We start from the raw sequence: 21111 nt of genomic DNA, 5'->3' as shown, positions 1-21111 counted from the left end.
ATCGGTAGAACGCCCTACCACGCCAGACTTTAGTGGACTAAGGGATGTCCTGCATCAGTGTGGAGACACTTTGAATGTAAGCCATAGACATTTCATGGAAAATTATCCTAGATACCCAGGATTATCTCCAGTGGAAAGTTTTGATGGTTCAGACGAGGAAAATGTGAATCCAGGTAGAAGGAGGCAAGGAATAGAAATTGTAGATTTAAGCTCAGATGAAAGTTCAGATGAAAGCTCAGATTCAGATCCAGAAGAAGGAACTGCAGGTTCCAATTCTGATTGTCCTGTAGCAGTTGTTACAGATATTAAAACCTTAGACCTGGTAGCTAAGCAAGTAGGAATGATGGAGGATTCTTCAGTTGCTATGCATGCACAACGTGTGCAGGAGACAGCAAAAGTGTTTGGCTTACCAAGGGAAGATTGGGTTAAAATCTTACAACTCACAGTGAATCGAGCATTGTGGAGTACTTTGCCACTTAAGTATAGAGTAGGAGAGAAAACTTTTCAAGAGACAGTAGCCCTATTGGAACATAACCAGCACCCAGGGCAAGCTGGAGTAGCAATTCTGTCTAACTTAAAGCAGAAACCTAATGAAACTCCACATCAGTTTCATTTGCGGTTAAGTGCAGCTTGGCGGAGTCATATCAAAGAGGAAACAGATGAACTGCCATATATCAGTCTGTTAGTTAATAATTCTCTTCCTCAGTTAAGAGAAATGGTTAATATGCATATCACTGATGATATTTCTTTAAAAAGAACATTAGCCTTATTGGCTAAAGCACATGCACAGGGAGGCTCTAAATTAGGTCGGCGTGGAGCCCCGGTTGCAGTACTTCAGGAACCACAAACTAATCCTACGGTGAGGATTGAGGGACCTCAACCTCAGCCAGGATTAGGACGAGGAGTTCCTAAATTCCCTAAGTATCAACGTTGGCAAAATGACCCTAACCCACGTAATAACCCTGGACCTTCGAGTGGCCAGGCCCCTCGACAGGGTTATGCGTTTGGATCCTATGCAGGAGCCCGGGATCGTGTTCCTTTCTTTTCAGATGCTGCACAGAACAGTTCACGTCTGCAGAGACCCAAATCACCGCCTTTGCACAAAACTGAGGACTCAGTTGTGAAAATGTTTAAAACAGTGCAACAGACGCTTGAAGCTCAACGACGGGCTATCCGAGAACTTCATGCCCGTGTGAATGAGCTGATGATGATGGAAGGCCAAGGCTCAGCAACCTTGAACCGTCCAGTGGCCTCCGTCGATCCATCCCCTTTTCCCCAGTGGACAGCCACTCCTCCAGAATTGGCTGCCTCTGAGGAGATAGAGGAGGAACCCCTTGATTATCTGACAGCATATGCTGCATGACTACAAACAACCCCGAGTGTAGTCATAACCCCTTTGGCAGAGATACAAGTGGAAGACCCACAATATCTGCAGTGATAGAGGGACTAGACAGGAATCTCATTATAGATACTGGAGCAGCAATCAGTATTCTCCATGTCGAGGATCCTAGATCCTCTCCTCTATCATCAGGATGTACCAAGACACTTGCAACTTTTGCAAGTAATCAGGTTACTACCACACTTTCTACACCCCTTGAAGTACAAATAGGTCACCTAAGAAAGAATCATACTTTTGCATTAATGAAGTTAGCAGACCCAAAGAATTCCTTATTGGGAACTGATTTCTTATACAAACAGGGATGTGTTCTTGATTTGTGTAACCAATTATTGTGTCTTTCAGTAGAACAGGAAAAGGATGACTCTCCAGTAGTCATACCTGAGTGTGGCATGGTATCTCCAGTGGAGGACTTTGAACCTGAAGGGTATGATTTGGACGAAATAGTGGCTAAACATGCAGACCAACCTGAGTTACAGGCAGTACTGTACAAACATGCAGATGCCTTTGCTAAACACAAACATGACTGTGGATGCATGGCCGTCACTATTGTTGTGGAAGGAGGAGAAATTTCAGCCCAAAAACCAGTATCCATACCCAAAACAAGCAAATCCATACATAGAAAAGACTATTAAGTCCTTGCTGACACAGGGAGTACTACAAAAATGTACTTCCACTGCAAATGTCCTATAGCTGCAACTAAATTTGGTACAACCCAATATACCAGATCTAAAAGACATGCAAAAATTGGATAAGGACATAATAAAAGTAATTCTAGAGCTTTCCAAAATAGACAAAAAGGGAACACTAACAATAGACCCTTTGTACAAACGACATGAACAGCAGTTACAAGTCGTAGATGGAGTTCTCATGTATACAGGAGGTCCTTTCCCTGTGTGGGTAGTTCCAGCTCACCTACGGAGGGAAATGATGTACATGGTCCATGACACTCCTACAGGAGGACATCAGGGAGTGGACAAAACTGTCCAACGTCTTGCATCTGTAGGGTGGTGGCCACTTCTTAGGATGGATGTGCAACAATATTGTGAAAATTGTCTGGCATGTGCCCAAGCTAATCCTACTCCATCCAAAAGAAATGCGCCACTAAGATCCCAGGTGTATGAAGGTCCGTGGATGGCTTTGCAGATTGACTTTGTAGGTCCTTTGCCAAGGACCCAAAGAGGTAACCAATATTTATTGGTGATTATCGATCCTTTCTCAAAGTGGATAGAGGCATTTCCTCTTAAAGCCAATACTGCAAAAGCCACTGCCAAGGTCTTGGTAGAACAAGTCTTCTCTCGCTGGGGGATCCCTGCAAAGGTAGAATCAGACCAGGGATCACATTTTACAGGACAGTTCTTTAGGGATTGTCTTAAATTGATGGAAGTCCCGCAGAGACTACACATCCCATACAGACCACAGTCATCTGGGATGGTGGAACGAACCAATCGGACTATAAAAGTGATGTTGAGGAAACTGGTTGATGCCAATGGACGTAACTGGGACACCCTCATGCCTTTAATTTTAATGGCATTGAGGGCAACACCGGCTGCATCTACTAATAAAACACCTTTTGAAGTGATGACAGGCCGAACAATGAGATTACCAGAACATTTAATTTGGCAAGCTAGTGGCACTCAATTAGAGGGAATAAAAATGGATACCTACCTGCAAAATCTGCAAAAACATTTAAATCACATTCACTTGCAGGTAGCTGCTAAATTGGGAAAATCCAGACGTAAGGCAAAGGCTTACTTTGACAAAAACCAGAGAGAGAATACTTGGGAAGTAGGAGATCAAGTAATGTTATTGTCATATAAGTCACCAGAACATGGGTTGTGTAATCGATGGATTGGACCTTTCCAAATCATTGATAAACTCAGTTCAGCAGTATATAAGATCAGAATAACAGGAGGAAAGCATAATAGAGACAAGATTTATCATGCTAACCAGTTAAAGCTGTATCGATCGTCCAGGTCGCAGGAGCAACTTCTTCCTCAGGACTTAAGTGATCAGACGAAATCGCAACAATTGGAGCCCAGCAGTTTGCAACCATGAAATTGACATTGACATTTTTGACTTATTACACCCTTATTGTTGCTCTAAGGGTAGGACTATGCCAAAATCTTAAATCTGAAACCGAACTATTGCAACCCTAGGAAACCAGACGACCAGATCGTACTCAGTTGTCTGAGCCCAAGCAACAGAACATAACAACAAAGAAGGAACGGACTATTATACTTAATCCAGAACTGGTCAACAACCCGATTCAACAGGTTAAGGGAATTCGGGGGGAGGATGTTACTTTTGAATATCAATTGTGGAAGTAACTGCACTACCCTCTAGTGGTTGGAAAAAGATGTGTTAATTGCTTTTAAAGTTAATTGCTTTAAACAATGATCAGAAAAGAGATCAGCATTTGGGGAAAGAAATTATATGTTCTGCATATGGGGAATATGTTGTAAGTACAATTACTGATGCATTGCGATCCTTAAAATTAGGAGAAGTCCCTGACTTAATTAAGGATGAACAACTAATGAGTTGGTATTGTCCTAAATGTTTTCAAAAGCTGGAAAAGGAAAGATCCACTTGTTTGGATACATGCCAGCATTTGTCAGTGGGTGCTATGAGAGAGATAGGATCTGTGACACCTCACCCCAACCGAGACAGTTGTTCTCTTACAAAAGATTGTATGATGGCACGGTCTTTGTATGTCTCATTCACGGTCTCGTTACCAGTGTTTGACCCAGACAGAGATGTGTACAGGCAATTGGCTGCTATCCATTCTATAGGTCACCTCGAAGATGACATCTACAGGGAACGCGTTAATGCACCTCCCCTGGTAGTCTATCACACTCCAACTCAGACTTGGAAGGTACCACAGATGGCCTGTTGTTCTGAAAAAGGACCCCAGTATATCTGTAGGTGTAATGTGTTTGAAACAGACACTGTTTTGTGTGGACTACAGGGAGAGAAAGCACAGAATTCATCATCGTCATGCCTGGTGAGGCTGACCACATGGAAGACTCCGATGGAGAGGGTGACCTATGCTGGAAGGAACCAATTTTGCGTGGTTACCAACCAAAAGAGGTACCAGTATGGTCCCTTGGAGTGTCCTGTCACAGAGCCAAATTTCTGTTTTACCCCAAAGCAACCCACGGTAATAGGAAATCAAGTTATTTCCCCTATTCCTATTTTTGAGAACATTACCATTATTCAGTCTAACCCTGATTACCAGAATTTAACTATTCAAAGCACACCTACTTTTCTGGCTTATATTCCACCATTAGGGTTGCAACTGAAATCCTTAATGACTCGTAAAGAGACTCACCTCATTCAAATTACTAACAATATGGATGAAGCCCAACAAGTTATTACCCAATTAATGAATGAAGAGAATGAGTCTGCAACAACTTCTAAAGAAAAATTCGGATTAGAAGTATGGATAATTATCCAAGGAATTGGGATTGTGATTAATTTCCTTATATTAGGTTATATGCTGTATAAACGCAACAAACCCAAGCCAAAAACTAGGCAGAGACCTAGACAGACACCCAGACAATCACCTAAACAAATGCACAGACGAGCACCATCTGGGGATAAAGATGAATATATATATATGGTGCCCATTCCTGATACCTACCAAAATTTGCCCAGGTATGAAACTAAAAAGGGCCCCACAGATGTTAAGTCCTAGGTGACGGGGTTTCTTTATGTAAACCACCCCGTCAAAGGGGGGCGTGTAGCCCTAAGGATTAATCTGTTGGTCTGTATAAAATGTCTTTTTGATAAAAGTGTGTAGGCTGCATAGATTAATAGAATTTGCAATAGCTGTAAACGCAAGATACCTAGAAGCTTCTAAACCAGACATCCTGGCCTATTTCCTCTGTGATGCTGAAAGCAACCTTTAAGACCCTTACTCAGAAAAGTGATAATAGGAAACAAACCTACGCAAATTGTCTAGGGACTTTCTGAATATCTGCTAACCTTTCACCTAGTTAGGTGCAAAAGTAGGGTATTTCTGCCCACAAAATACAACAAGTCTACCACAAGATACGTAGATAGTTGTCATTAATACGTATACAAAGGTCAGCCTATGAAAACAGGTACCCTCACCTTTCCATGGGGAAAGACAAATTTGGGCATAGGAAGGATTTCTCCCTATAAAAGGTGTGATAATCCACCATTAGGGCAGGCGATACACCCATCCTTCTATTCTCATCGCCTCACCCTGCCTACACCTACGAAAGCTGTCAACTAATGATAAGTCGTAGTGTTCTGTCCTTTCACAGCTGTAAGTATGAAATAATTCTTAATTTCTACTTCACCTCTAAAGCATCTATGCTAAGAAGGGTTTAATTCATAACCAGTTTCTTTATAACTATACTTCCTCTAGCAGAGGTGTGAAATTCACTCTAGTACTATTTGCTGCAAAGTGCATTAGATATCATATCATATCATATCTCTTAAAGAACTGTGATATTTTGTAACTTTGTAATCAAACTGCTTTTAACATTTTACATTTACTTCTTGTTTTATTGGTTTTAAATAAAAGGTCTTGTTTGACTAAACTTTGTCTCAGTGTAAATTCCTGTTATACCCCAATCTCCTTGTATTAAATTCTGTGAAGCCTGATTCAAGACGAACTTTTATCTTCTGATCACACATATTGGCGAGCCATACCCATATTATTAATATCTATTAATTATTACTAACATTCTTAATTAATTAGGAAATTAATTATTAAATAAAACTAAATTAAGTGGATAAATTCCACTGTCCCTACTAACCCTCCCCAAATCAGGCAACAGAGCATGGGCTTTTGTGGGTGAATACCCACTTCGTTGGATGCAACATGACAGATGTTAATCACGTTGCTTAATGATGTACTGAAGGTGCTCACATGCTATAGTGATGAGTATGGTACAAGAACCCATTTAGAATAGATTTATTTATTTAAAGAAAATGTGCTTAAAAGTTACTCAAGGAAAGCAAAACGAACACTTGCTAACGCTTGCATTAGTTATTTAGTAATTACCTCCTACTTTCTCTGACTAAATGTATAAACTAAGTATTTCTGCCCTCAATTGTTAAACATAATTGAATTCGAATTTATCCAATGTTCTAAATAAGAAAAGCACTTGGATATTAGCTACTGACTTATCAAATTTCTGAAATAAGTGTTTCATTTGGCTTTAAATGGAAACAAAGCCAATCAACTTCTGCCACCTTGTGGAGAATTCTGGGTTAGCAAGGTTTAATTAATATTGATATGAGTTCAGCATAGCTCTGGAATAAAAACTTTTAATGCTAGATTAAAATCGTATTTTCAAGTAAACAAGACACGACAATTTACTTGAAGAAAAAATAATTATATTTCAGTAATTTTAGAAGGCATGAAGAAAATCTTAACTGAAATGCATTCCTGTAATTTTCCTATTTACCAAGTACTAGTAGCATGTCTAACACATTTTTCTTCTCTAATCTTTTCTCTAATTTTCTCTCTCTAATCAGAGAATTTGCTGAACAGTTTCATCTTGAATTGAAATTAAAAAAAAAATAATAATTCCTGTGTTTAAAACACAGGACTAGGAGTCTGGGGGATGTAGGGTGAGATTTTCAACTTAGATGGGAACAGTGTGAGGTCAAAGCTGAGCACTTTTGATAATTCCACCCCAAAATCCCAATCCCACCTCTGCTACTGCTATCATGTAGGACCTTGGGTAAATAATTTCATGACTCCGTGCCTCAGTTTCTTAATCTGTGAAACAGGAATACCACCCTCCTCTAATAAGAATGATCCTCTTTTTCAAGTTCATGATTGTTTTGGGGCCTATATTAATAATTTGGAAACGGCTTTGAAAGCCTTGCATCAAAGGTATTGTAGGTGTGCCAAATATTATAGCACTGTGTTACTGGATGTTTCCCATGATACTATTTCCCATTTCATTCAAAGCATCCAAAATTATGTTTAGTCTACTTCAGAAATTCTAACTGAAAGACAAACGATAAAGCAGACATTAAACAACATAGTGCTCTCACCTGAGCATTGGTCTAGGTGGAGGAGGCGGCTCATCAGGATCTTGACACCTCTTTGCTTTTTTAGTAACTTGTTTATAGATGTTACGCGATGTCACTCCCAGCCACAGTACTGTGGCAAGAGTAGAATAATGCAGAATTATCCCAACCTTGAAAATAAATGTTAAAAACACAAGCTTTACTAGTTCAGACAAAATTTTTTTTTATAATTATTTATACAGCACCTAATTCAGTGATTCTCAAAGCCGGTCTGCCGCTTGTTCAGGGAAAGCCTCTGGTGGGCCGGGCCAGTTTGTTTACCTGCCACGTCCGCAGGTTCGGCCGATCACAGCTCCCACTGGCTGGGCCAATGGGGCTGCGGGAAGGGCAGCCAGCACATCCCTTGGCCCGCACCTCTTCCTGCAGCCCCCATTGGCCTGGAGCAGTGAACCACAGCCAGTGGGAGCCGCGATCAGCTGAACCTGTGGACGCGGCAGGTAAACAAGCCAGCCCGGCCTGCTAGGGGCTTTCCCTGAACAAGCGGTGGGATCGGCTTTGAGAACCACTGACCTAATGTACTTTAATTTTTTTAAAGTTCAGCTCTTCTACAGAATATTTTTGTTTTATTTTGGCTTAGTTTTAAATGACAAACCACCTAAAATGACTTTCTTACATGAATGAATTAGGCATTTAAAAATAAACTGAAAAACAGGTAGATCATTCACAAATGTAATAACATTTGTTATAAACCAAATATATTTATATCTTATGAAACACAAGTTTTTTAAAATGTCAATATGTTACGACTAGACATTTAAATACCAAGAAGTGATGGAACAGTAAAAGTAAGGTTCTTGTGGTAACTATCTTGTAGACACTGCATGTAGTGGGCCAGAAACTGGTAACCCACTGACTTTAATATAAGGCAACCAGGAGCCCCAGTACATATATTTGGATACAAATTTAACAGTCTTAGTAATTCAAATTAATAGATTCATGGAATGAGTATGAATTATTATTAGGAAAACAGTAGCTGAATTCAGACTTTTTGTGTTTACGTATGTAACATTAAAGGTGCATGGACCATTTGCTTTTCTAAAATTCAAATTTCTTGGGTAGTGTTTAAGAAAAAGAAAAAAACTGCCTGTGCCCACTGAAACTTTGAATTTCACACTTCTATTGAAATGAACAGACTGCAGGGGAGCAGAATTCACACATGACTTTAGTGACAGCAACAAAAAAGGTAGAAATGATATGCATCGTTTGCTGGAGGACGGGAGTGTGAGAGTGTGCGCGCACCTACACTGCACCCTTTTTTTGAGTACATACACGTGTAGTTCCTCTAGCACAGGTATAAACAGCAGTGCAGACAGTGAGGCATGGTTTAGCCGAGTAAAGACACACATAAAGGGTGTGGGTATGTGCCTGAGTATATACCCTACATGGCTCTCTACTTGTCTAAGATGTGCCTCCTCCTCCTCCACTTTTTTTTTTTTTTTAAACAGTATAGTGTCACCCTGCCTCCCTACTGCTCTAGCCTTTCCCTACCACAGGAAAAGACTCTGGAAGTAGGGAAAGGCTCCGGTAGATGGGAGGGAGTGGGGAAAGGCTGCAGCAGGGAACTGCTGCTAGAGGCCTTCCCCTTCCAGAGAAAGAGACTCCAGCAGCAGGGCAAGGCTCCGGCAGTGGGGCAGCAGCAGGAAAAGGCTGAGCATTTTTTTTATTGAACCTATGCTGTCCTATTGAATTGTTAACCTTATATACAGGAAATTAAAAGGAAAATGAATGTGTCGTGAAAAGTATTTTCTTTAGCCACTCCAGGAGTCACCAGAGGGTGTCCTAATATTCAGAGTGAGTTTTAAAATGGATGTAAGAAACAGAAATGATAAAAAATTCAAGAAACATTTAATTGACATTGATACAAGATGGCACCTGCTATTACAGCTAAACCCTGAAACTGGCTTAGACATCACCTTCTGAGCTCAAACATCAGTATCAGTAGAGCTACGAACACTCAAACTCTATATAAAATGAACACTCTGAAATTATAGAAAATCACAGAACAGATGAAACTGGTGGCTTTTATTTATAAAAACCACAGGTCTTTGGAGCGGAAACAAATCCTAAAAAGGGAAGGAATGAGAAGTCACTTTCTCATTCTAAGTAGAATAATAGAACTGTAGGGCTGGAAGGAACCTGAAGAGATCATGTAGTAGGAAAAATTAAATATTCTACTACTTTTTTTTCATGTGGCATTCAAAACCATATTTAATATAATATATGGAGATATACCTATCTCATAGAACTAGAAGGGACCTTGAAAGGTCAGCAAGTCTAGCCCCCTGCCTTCACTAGCAGGACTAAGTACTGATTTTGCCCCAGATCCCTAAGTAGCCTCCTCAAGGACTGAACTCACAACCCTGGGTTTAGCAAGCCACTGCTCAAACCACTGATAGTTCTTGAAACAATTGATTTTATAATTGATAGCCTTTAGAAATAAAACGACTACATAAAGGAACTTGAGATACTACCTCCAAAACTTTAGAAAAACAAATATGTATTCTCTTTCTCACCACCCAATCCTATTAATCTTCCAGTTTTCAGACTGGCTCCAATTCTTTCCCTCAGGAGTGGATGAAGATATATGAAACCTCCATCTGAAGTCAAAAGTTATTGCTGGTCTGCAAATCATATAGAGGAGTGATGAAGCTGGTAACTTCTTTCCTCAAATGGAATCAGGTATGATTGGAAAAAAAAATCCATACTCTGTTTACATACCAGATTTAAATAATTTCCATATACTGTTGCTAAGCAAATTTTGGGTTTGCCTTAGCTTTCTCAGCAGAAATCAGGGTAAAATAATTGAGCAAATATTTGCTTAAACATGACCGTAATTCATTATTTTTAAAATAGCCATGAGTCATGTATTTATATTTTATTACAATTTCTTACATTTCTAATCTTACTTCTATGTTTACTTACTGCTTGGCAGACGCTGGTGCTTTTGGTCTGAGTTATACCTCCAATAAACATCACACATGTCAGGAAAATATGGAAGCTCAGGTTAACTAACATATGCCAGCTTTTAACGCTGATCCTGATCACACTGTTGAAGAAAAATATTTTAGTCTATATAACACATCATTGCATGCTTATCTTTCAGAAACACAGTCTTGGCTTCTAAGTACCTAATCCTTTTTGAACATGAGACTTAGGCATTGCTGTGCTCAGCGCTGCAACGCTCAAATACCTTTAAAAACTGGTCCTTAATTCTAAAGAGGTGTTTCTTACTTCATGTACAAGGAGGAAAGAAATGTAGGCATATATAGTATTAAGGCTTAGTTGTCAAATCCATTTCCATTTAATCACTGATATTTGCACCAACAATTTGTTTGCAGGAGCAAAATATTCAGATACAATTCTGTGGTACAAAATGTGGCAGTCAAAAAGGATGTCTGGCTGAAGATTTCGGCTTTAGTATATAAAACACTCTTTGTGATAAGGTATGTCTGAGAGGCATGTATGAGACAACTTTTCTGTAGGATTTCATAACTTAAAGGATAATACATGACAACATTCTGAACTGTGTACAAGTCTGAAGCTGGCCTTTTAAAAATTAGATTTTGACAGGGCTCAATACCATATATGCCTGGGCTAGTAATTCTTAACACTGATGTACATTTAGGCTTCACAGAATTCAATTGTTTTCTATATTGATTTTTATTTTTAAGCATTTTTTCAATTTTCTTTGATTTTCACATTCACATTCGGGGAAATTATGGTGGTTGTCAGACTATTATTCAGTGACAAGAGACACTGAGATTCAAACAGTTAAAGATTTATAACCATTAAAAGCAAATTGTCAACAGCACATGTCAAAATATACAAAGTAAATATTTAAAGACAGCCTTGAATCAAATTCTGAACTTCTCAAGCAGTATGTGTCTTACTTTGCCTATCTGTAAACTTTGATCATCATTAATGGAAATATTTTGTTTGTATGTACGTGTGTGATAAAACTGACATTTACTGGGGAAAAAAACTGAATCCTTCCAAGTCTCTCTATATTAATATTTGCTTGATTTCATACAATAAGTCTCAGAGTAAGTGTAACTTGAGATCTGCATTACATAAATCTCCATTATTTTTATTTCTTACCCATGGTGGTATATATAGCTGACTATGATCATCAAGAGGCACATTAGCAGAACTATAGAAGTAGCATAAATAACTGGATGCAAGAGAGCAGCTGGTTGGGTATACAATTCACCTCCTGCCAAATCCTGACAGAAAAAAAAAGTGGCATTAGTCAGCATTTTTATCCCACTTTGGTGATGAGCAAAATAAGTAACTGGGACTTTCATTTTAAAATCCAAAAGAACATACTGGGAATATATTTCAAGTCCTATAGTAAACATGTAGTCAAGTCTGCAAGTCACTGCAGTTTCAGTGTGAATGAATAATAAAAGCTTTAACACAACATCTTAACTTCATGTATTCAAGTTTAATTAAGTAAGCAATCTGCAATGGCGCTATTAGGAATTCACCTACTTTATTGTTAAAATACTTTCAACACACATAGTACTTATGTGTGTTTGGTTAGCACAAGCAGTAAAAAAGTCATTTGAATTACTATATTTCTACCTCAATATAACGCTGTCCTTGGGAGGTATATTGAACTTGCTTTGATCCACCGGAGTGCGCAGCGCAGCCCCGCCCCGCGGAGCACTGCTTTACCGCGTTATATCCAAATTCGTGTTATATTGGGTGGCGTTATATCGAGGTAGTGGTGTATTACATTTCAGTAACTGACAATAATATACACATTTTTTGTAAAATGGTTAAGATTACTAAAAACCAACTCTTTAGGGTACAGATATGGAGACCTGAAATTTAAGTATGATATTCCAAAACCACTAAATTGCTGTATGTGTGTCCTTTTTTAGTACTGATAGTGACAAAATGAGTAGAATCATAGATGAGTTTGTGTATGTATATTAATAAATAATAAAAGTTACATTAAAAGGATGTTGAGGTTGCACAGTTAAGCATTCAAAACTTTTCAGGAAATGTTAGAATTAAAATTGCTTATTGTGAGAAATAGTGTATATGAGAATACAGAGCTAGTATAAACTTAAAGTGAAACTACACTAAAGCAGTGGTTCTTAAAGCCGGTCCACCACTTGTTCAGGGAAAGCCCCTGATGGGCCGGGTCAGTTTGTTTATCTGCCATGTTTGCAGGTTCGTCCCATCACGGCTCCCACTGCCCACGGTTCACCGCTCCAGGCCAATGGTGGCTGCGGGAAGCGGCCCGGGCCAAGGGATGTGCTGGCCGCCCTTCCCGCAGCCCCCATTGGCTTGGGACGTTGGTGGGAGCCTAACCTGAGGATGTGGCAGCTAAACAAACCAGTCAGGAGCTTTCCCTGAACAAGCGGCAGACCGGCTTTGAGAACAACTGCACCAATTCTCTTGTTGCAAAGGAAAAGATGTGACAGCTGTCAAGACATATCTAAATTTACAATAAAGAAATGCTGAGGAATGCATGATGAAATGGTTGCTTCTGTTGGACAATTTTTAGATGAACCTTTTTGAGGCCTTCTTTTGGATGCTGTTACCACGTTTCACTGAACTGTTTACCTGGAGGACTGAACTAGGGCAACTCCCTCAAAGCTGGCTTCATTTTTGATATTTCAGGATTCACACTGCATATGGTCACAACAATGGATATTTTAAGGAAACTGCTGTCTCAAGTGTGACTTTCTTAGACTCACATTTGACCAAAACTTGCCATTTCGATGTGAAGGGACCATGTTTTAGGGCTTCAAGGCGTATTTCACACCCAAGGCCCAGAGACCCTATGGGAAGTACTGTAAGGGGCAGGTATCAGAGGGGTAGCCGTGTTAGTCTGGTTCTGTAGAAGCAGCAAAGAATCCTGTGGCATCTTATAGACTAACAGATGTTTTTGCAGCATGAGCTTTCGTGGGTGAATACCCACTTCTTCGGATGTAAGGGGCAGCAAGCTAGAACCACAATGATATACAAGGTAAATGCAAAAGGACTTGTAGTCTTTCAGACCAGCAAGACACCTGATCAGAGACTGACATTCTTAGCTCCCTGGAAGTCAAAACCATGGGCCTGACCAGTCTCCCAGTACCCAAAGACCCTGGAAGCATGAAGTACCATGACAGTTACTTCATTGCCTGATCCCTTGACTTAATTTACAAACTCCTATATTGTATGAGTTTCACAGCCACGAGAGCTGAAGGGCTCTAACTCCTTTTTCTCTTTTTCCCCCCTCTTTTTATTTTTTTGTCTTGTATTTATTAGCTGGGAGCTGGCCCGTCCTTTTTATTATTTTAGGGTGTGAATGTGTGGCTGAGTGCATGCATGTATTACTGCATGTAAAGATCTTATGAGAAAGAACAGTCCCCAAACTTAAATAGCCCTAAAATGCTGTGTTGTAAAATCTTTGAATATGGTGTTCTGTGAAAATGTCCAGAGAAGGCAAGCTGTCCGCTACAGTTTAAGTGAGAGCTGCTAAACATCCACTTTTCAGAGTATTTTGTTAAAGTCTGTATTTGTGGATTTTGTTTTTGTTTTTTTGGAGCGGGGAGAATAGATTAGCCATTATAAATGAGAGAAAGTTACTTACCTTACAGTAAATGGAGATTTGAGATGCATGGTCCCCTATCTGTATTCCAGTGTTGGTATGCACACACGCCATGTGCCCAGAGCCGGAGAATTCTGAAAGCAGTATCCGTTGGTCTACACATGGGCCCTGGCTCACCTCATGCCTCTGACTGACGAGATAAAAGGCTAGGTGGGCCAACCACCTCTCCAGTTCCTTCTTTATCTCAAATCAGAGAAGATCCAAAGCAGAGGGGAAGGAGAGTGGGTAGTGGAATAGATAAGGCCCCCACATCTCAAAGAGCTTCCAGTTACTATAAGGTAAGTAACTCTCTCATTCTTTGAGTGCTGGTTCCTATGTTTACTCTACTGTGGGTGACTGACAAGCAGTACTCAAAGAGGAGGGTGAGAGATTGTACATGCAAGAGACGAATGAAGGACTGACATTTCAAAAAAAGCATTAGCTGAGGAGTCCTGTACCAAGGCATAGTGTCTTGCAAATGTGTGGATGGAAATCTCAAGTAGACACCTGTGACTCTGGCAGACCAGGTGCCAGTTCATGTCAAACCCCTTAGGCCTCAACTGAGCACTGAGAAATTCATAGCTGGAAAACAGTCTCTCTCAGGTCTGTGTTAGAATTGTTAAAATAGGTGTTAGGTTTGTAAGAATATGTTTAGACTTTATGAAATGCTGTAAGTTGCTGTGTGCATTAATCTCACTTATGATAGCTGCATCCCATGTTATAAGGTAATATTTAAGTGTTTGCTCTGTAACTGTAAACCATTGGTCAGGAGAGAAGCACTACCAAATATGAAATACTAGTTTGCCACAGTAAGTGTTATCTCTTGCCCAGCAAAGGAAGGATCATAGAAAGACAAACCATTGTGAAATATCAGAGAACAAAAGACAGACTTTGTTTTGAGTGCTTCCCGCCACATCCATGAGGAGATGTGCATATGTACTCATCCCATCAGCTTGAATTCTGGAGGAAGGGAATAAAAATCCCTGACAAGAAAAAAAATTGTATCTTTATGCTATTTGGACTCAGAAGGGCAAGGATTACTAAGCATAAGCAAAAGATACCCAGTGTTTGGCGTGGGTTAGCCCCGAAGGACATATACAGCTTGCTTATTATAGAAGTTTCTATTACCTTTTGAAACGTAAGACTGTAACTCATTTGTGTGTGTATAAACTTCAGAGTAGCAGCCGTGTTAGTTTGTACCCGCAAAAAGAACAGGAGTACTAGTGGCACCTTAGAGACTAACAAATTTATTTCAGCATGATCTTTCGTGAGCTACAGCTCACTTCTTTGGATGCATAGAATGGAACACACAGACAGGAGATATTTATACATACAGAGAACATGAAAGGTGGAAGTATGCATACCAACAGGAAGAGTCTAATCAATTGAGATGAGCTATCATCAGCAGGAGAAAAAAAACTTTTGAAGTGATAATTAAGATGACCCATAGAAGGTGTGAGGAGAACTTAACATAGGGAAATAGATTCAATTAGTGTAATGACCCAACCATTCCCAGTCTCTGTTTAGGCCTGAGTTAATTGTGTCTAATTTGCATATTACTTCAAGTTCAGCAGTCTCTCTTTGGAGTCTGTTTTTGAAGTTTTTTTGTTGCAAAATTGCCACCTTCAAGTCTGTCACTGAGTGGTTAGAGAGGTTGAAGTGTTCTCCCACTGGTTTTTGAATGTTATGATTCCTGATGTCAAATCTGTGTCCATGTACATTGGCCAAACCGGACAGTCTCTACGCAAAAGAATAAATGGACACAAATCTGACATCAGGAATCATAACATACTTCTTCAAAGTAGCCTCATGCTTATGAGAATGCTCCCTGCTCTCCTTGCAAGGCCCCACTAAGGGATCTAGGGGGGCAGACTCCCTTGCTCCGGAGATGGATCTTGTGGGGGTATGGAACAGAGACTAACTCACTCACTCTAAAATACAAACTATCAGACAAAAACCTGAAAACCTGAACTATAAAAATTATTTACATATATCTAAATATATTCACAGATAAAGGAGACACTGGAGCTTCAGACACTGGAGGTTCCGACCCAGGCCATGCGGCGGTGAGAAGCAACTGGAAGGTGGTCTGTATGCCCTATCCTTTATCTCCTCAGTCGGAGACACAAGGTGAGCAAGGTCACATGTGTGAACCAATGAACACTGCTTTCAAAATTCTCTGGCTCCAAGCACATGGAATGCACGTGTACCCACAGGGAATACACACAGGGACCAGCACTCGAAAAAGAATAGTGAAATCTAAGGAGGAAACCTCAGTTGGCTCAGATACATGACTTTGATGTATATAGTTTTGTTTTAAATAGTAAAACTGATACTAAAACATTTAACCAGCTCTGTTGATTTCACTGCCTTGAGTTCTTCAATTGGGGTTTATAACTAAACACACAGCTATCTCCTTAGATTCCTGTTTTGGGATTTACAAGGATTGGCTTTTGTGCTATTAATCTGATGATCTGACTCATTGATTCAATCCATTATCACTGTTAACTCATTGACCTGACTTTAATAGGATAATTATATTATTTAACAGTTTAGTGGCAATAATATACACATTTGTTTTGGCAACATGCTTTCTTGAATTTATCTTTATTAACTGTAATACATTTATAAAATGGATACTGGATCACATTTTTTCAATAAATAACTTGGGACATAACCACTAGGAATGTCTAGGTGGTATCAGCTGACCTGCCTAGGAACCTAAGCCAGTCCCTCTAAGTGGACCCTCTGGTTCATGCAGTATGCAACCTTAATTTGGTCCTTCTGTGCATATGTACTATGACAGTCTTTCCAACCATTAAATAGAAAGTTTGTGGCAGAGCCATGAATAGGATTCGACTCTCCTGGGATTGAATCCAACACCCTATTCACAGGAGATACTCTCTCCCCTCTTGTAATCCTCTGCCTCTTTTGCAGTCCATAATGTCCAATAATTGAGGCAGGGATCCTATAGTATAAATAGGTTATGATCATGTAATTAAAGACTATCATACTGCATACACGCACAGGGACATAATTAAGGTTGTATGAGCAATATTAATTCTGGTTTTGAATTGCTTGAATTTGCAACCAAAACGTCATTTTAATACAGCATTACATATAAAATACTTCAATAAAAAAAATGGTCTCATTCCATCTGATGGAATTTTTACTACTTGGAACAACTCAAGCTAATATTTCTGAAGAAAATAATCTGACCCAAATGGGAGGTAAAAATCTGGCAAGCAATAACACTAAGAGCCTTGCACGAAAAAAATCAGACAGGAATTTACAGTGCAATAAGGCATCAAAAACCAAAACACACCCAAGAGTCCCAGCAATTTAGCCTCTGGAATGAACACATTACAGGAGACAGTGACATGTTAGGGGAACTCAGAGGAGGAGAATAACATTTATTAGAGGCAGCAAGAACTGTCTTCTGAGGAAATATTCTAAGTATGCATATTGCAACAGGATACAAGCATGATCCAAAGCCCACAGAAGTCAATGTAAAGATTCTCATTGACGTCAATGAGGTTCGGATCAGACCTTAAGAAAGAATCTTTGCTGGAATTCCATAGCATCAGGATCTTCCAGATGGCTTCTCTGGGGCCACTATCAAATGCTTTTGTAAAATCAAGGACGTTAAAAACCATCTTCTGCTGGTATTTAAAACCTTTTTCTGTAAGTCTTCTCAAGGTGTAAATCTGGTCTGAACACTACCTACAACAAGATCAAAATCTAATCTGTTCTTCCCGGAGTACTTAATTAACAGCTATTTTCATCCTACTCAAAATAATAATGCAAAACACTTTCCAGGTACAAACAGATCCAGTTAACACAAATTAGCTGGTCACTCTTTTTAGGGATTTCTACAGATGACACCTTTTCCAGTCTTTAGGGCAGCTCTCTTTTTCCCAAACGTTCTGTACAACCTGCACATAATACTTCGCCATCACTGCCTCTCCAGCTTTTAACATTTCAGCATCTATCTTATCATACCCTGGTGTCTTACCCCTTATCTTCCTCAAGTTACTTCCTCAAACGCAATTACTTCTACTGATATAGGTAAGTCTGCTATTTCTTCAGATCCCTCAGTGTGTTAAAGATTACCAGGCTGTACTCAACCAGCTACAATGTTCCATCCAATGGGCTTTCTGTCCTTCCTCTGTGGTTAAAATTGTACCATCTTGAGCCTTCACAATGCCACAACAGTTTAAGAGTTGTGATGACAGTTGTCTGGAGACTAGAAAAAGCTTTTAAGAATCTCTTCTCTTGTATGGCTCCTTGGCTTCTATTACTTTGCTTTCCATCCATTCTCTCACCTCTTCTGGCTGATTTTTTAGCTTCCCTTTGTCCGCATACTCTTGTTGCAGAATAGCTCTTTTGCTGCTGTCTCATTCTTCCTGAATTCTCTTAATTCTTTCCTCTCTTCAAAAAGCCTCTGTGTATTTGGTTGGAGCCATTCTTTTCTTAGATCTTCTTACCTCTACTGTGATCCTGGTAGCAGTCACTGTTCTTCTATGACCATCCATATCTTTAGCTATTCAGATCTATGGATAAACAACAGCTTAAATGTGTCTTCACTTCTGGATCCACTAACTTTCTAGTATCATACATATCCTCTACCTCACGTGGTGTTACCTGCTTTAGTTTTGATTGTTCCAATAACAAGAACTCAGTACTCGTGTATACCCTGGCAGCCAGCATTGATCTCCAGAGCATACTGATGGCAATATGAACAAGCTGTTTCTGGGTGAAGCCATAATTTGATCTCCATGTCAGTTTGTCTCTTTCCTCACATGGAAACAGTGTATCCCCAAAACAAAGACTGTTAAGGCTGCAGAGCTGGACAAAATGTTCTCCATTGCCAATCTGCCCTGGGATGCCATGTCTGTCCATAATGCGCTCATATCCAATATTATTGCCACCAACCTGTGCATTTAGCTCTCCCATAAGGTTAACAATGTCATAAGTATTGATCTTGCCAAGGATGCTCTGCAAGCTTACATAGAAACAGCCTGATCTGTTCATCGGTATAATTTGTTGGCGCATAACACAAACTCTGTGACTTTTTGCATGGTTCATCACAAAGCGTGCAGTCAACATTCTAGAGTTACAGGTTCCCATTCTTCAGTGCTTTAGACGCTTCTTTGATTTGTAATAAGACTGTGCCTTCCTGGTGTGTCATCTTCTCTTCCAGATTATAAAACCATCGTCTCTTCCTATGATAATTTGCCTCATCTAGTCCATCTCATCTCACTCAGTCCAAGAATACTTATGCCAAAGATTTACATTTCTGTGATAATCTTGATCAGCCTCCCTGTGCTCCAAAGTATTCTAATATTCCAGAATCCAATTCTTGTCTTAACCTTAGCTGTAAAAATACCTCATTTCAGATGAACTTCATTGCAACTTTGATTCTCCAGCATTGGCAGGATTTACTGCTTGGCCAGTACTATCTTGTCTTAAATTCAGCAGATCATGGTTCTCAGCAGTTTTGTTTCTATTGGCAAATCTGTGACAGACTCTTCTTGTGTCTGGGTGTTTCTGGACATGTACAACTAGAATTAAATAGATGAAACTGAAGGACACTTGTAACCTGCCAGCGGTTATGGGCTCCTTCCACTGCAAGCACTTCATAGCCCACAGAACTCACCAAGCCACATGAAGCTTCCTGTACTATTAGTTCAAATTATTGAATTCACTGAACATTTGTTATACACATTACTTATATAAAAATCATACTTATGCTCCAGCTTATTAAACAGCTAGAATTGGGTATGCACCCAATACAGGGTCTCTGTAGCGGGGTGGCTACCCGCTCCTGCCCTTTTGGGCTTTAAAACAGCCCTGGGAAGGGGCTTTTTGGCTGAGCTGATTGGGTAAGTGGCTGCAGCTGGAGGCCACGCCCCAAACTGAACAGGGCTTATAAGAAGGCAGGGAAGCCGGGAGCAGGCAGTCTCTCTCTGCTTCCAGAGAGAGATGGGCCTGGCTGCTTAGAGGCTGAGAAGGTACCTATGGTGAAGCAGGGCTGGGGAAGGGCTGAGGAGCTAGGGAAGCTCCAGCCTGAAAAGCCCCAGGCTGCGGCCTAGAAAAGGGCAAGAGGTACCGGGTGTTGCATGGGACAACCCAGGAGTAGGTAAAACAGCAGGTCCAAACCCCTTTTGCCTGTGATGAGTGGGCCGATGCTGCAGTCTGCCCCCAGGGTGTGGGGCTAGACCATGACTGTCAGTGGCCACTACTGAGGCAAAGCGGGGATAGTAGGGTGGGGGTTCCCCTGGGAGGAGGAGACCCAGTTATAGTTAAAAGGGCACCAGGTCCAGGGAGGGACATGGGGCCGAGAGCAAAACAGGTGGATCACCAGCCTGCAGAGGGCGCTCCGGACTGGAAGAAGAGCTAATTCCCGGAGTAACCAGGAGGAGGCGCCGCAGGGGTGAGTACCGCCCTGTTACAGTCTCCTTATTATTAGTGTAGATGTAGAGAAGATGTAGTTTAATGTTCTGAAATACATACAGAGAGGTAGACTACAGGAGAAAATAGAGATAATATTTCCCTATACATCTCTAGCACAGTGGTCTCACCACATCCCATAATCTTGCATGTACAAATGCAAAGTACTGGGATTCAGATAACGAATAAGATATTGCTTGCGTGTCTTACAGTCTTCACAACTAGAAAGTAGTTAAACAAAAACCATTAATTGAAAAACAAAAGGTAAACTATCTACAATCTCTAAAGGTTGTCAAATGGAGCAATTGTATCAAAAGGTAAAGCGAGATCAATACCTGCTTGGTAATTGCTCAAATGATGTGGCAGTTCTGAAAAACTACCATAAATTCTGATGCTTTTCTAAATATTGGATATTTGTCCATCAACATTAAAGCCTTAAATAATGGCACTATAATAAACAATTAATTTAAGAGAAGAAAAATCACGCAATCACCCTTTCTATAAGGGAAAGTTAGAGCTGTAGGAGAAGTCTCTGAACAAGCAAGCTCATTATTGAGAAACACCACTTTCTCCCAGCTCTGCTGTCAAAATACAA

General features: G+C 40.1%; 1 protein-coding gene across 2 annotated transcripts in view; it reads right to left on the bottom strand.

Moving 5' to 3' along the window:
* ADGRA3 (adhesion G protein-coupled receptor A3) overlaps positions 1–21111 on the bottom strand; it is a 119874-nt gene that overhangs the window by 10914 nt on the left and 87849 nt on the right. For both annotated transcript variants that reach the window (XM_045018366.1, XM_045018367.1), the window contains 3 exons: positions 11573–11697; positions 10397–10520; positions 7439–7584 (listed from right to left, as the gene is read on the bottom strand). In XM_045018366.1, the coding sequence (XP_044874301.1) occupies positions 7439–7584; positions 10397–10520; positions 11573–11697 (395 nt within the window). The remainder of the gene's footprint in view (positions 1–7438; positions 7585–10396; positions 10521–11572; positions 11698–21111) is intronic.

Source organism: Mauremys mutica, chromosome 5, assembly GCF_020497125.1.
Source record: "Mauremys mutica isolate MM-2020 ecotype Southern chromosome 5, ASM2049712v1, whole genome shotgun sequence".
Classification (NCBI taxonomy): domain Eukaryota; kingdom Metazoa; phylum Chordata; order Testudines; family Geoemydidae; genus Mauremys; species Mauremys mutica.
The sequence above is the reverse complement of the archived record's forward strand: the minus strand, read 5'-3'. Positions and strand labels throughout refer to the sequence as shown.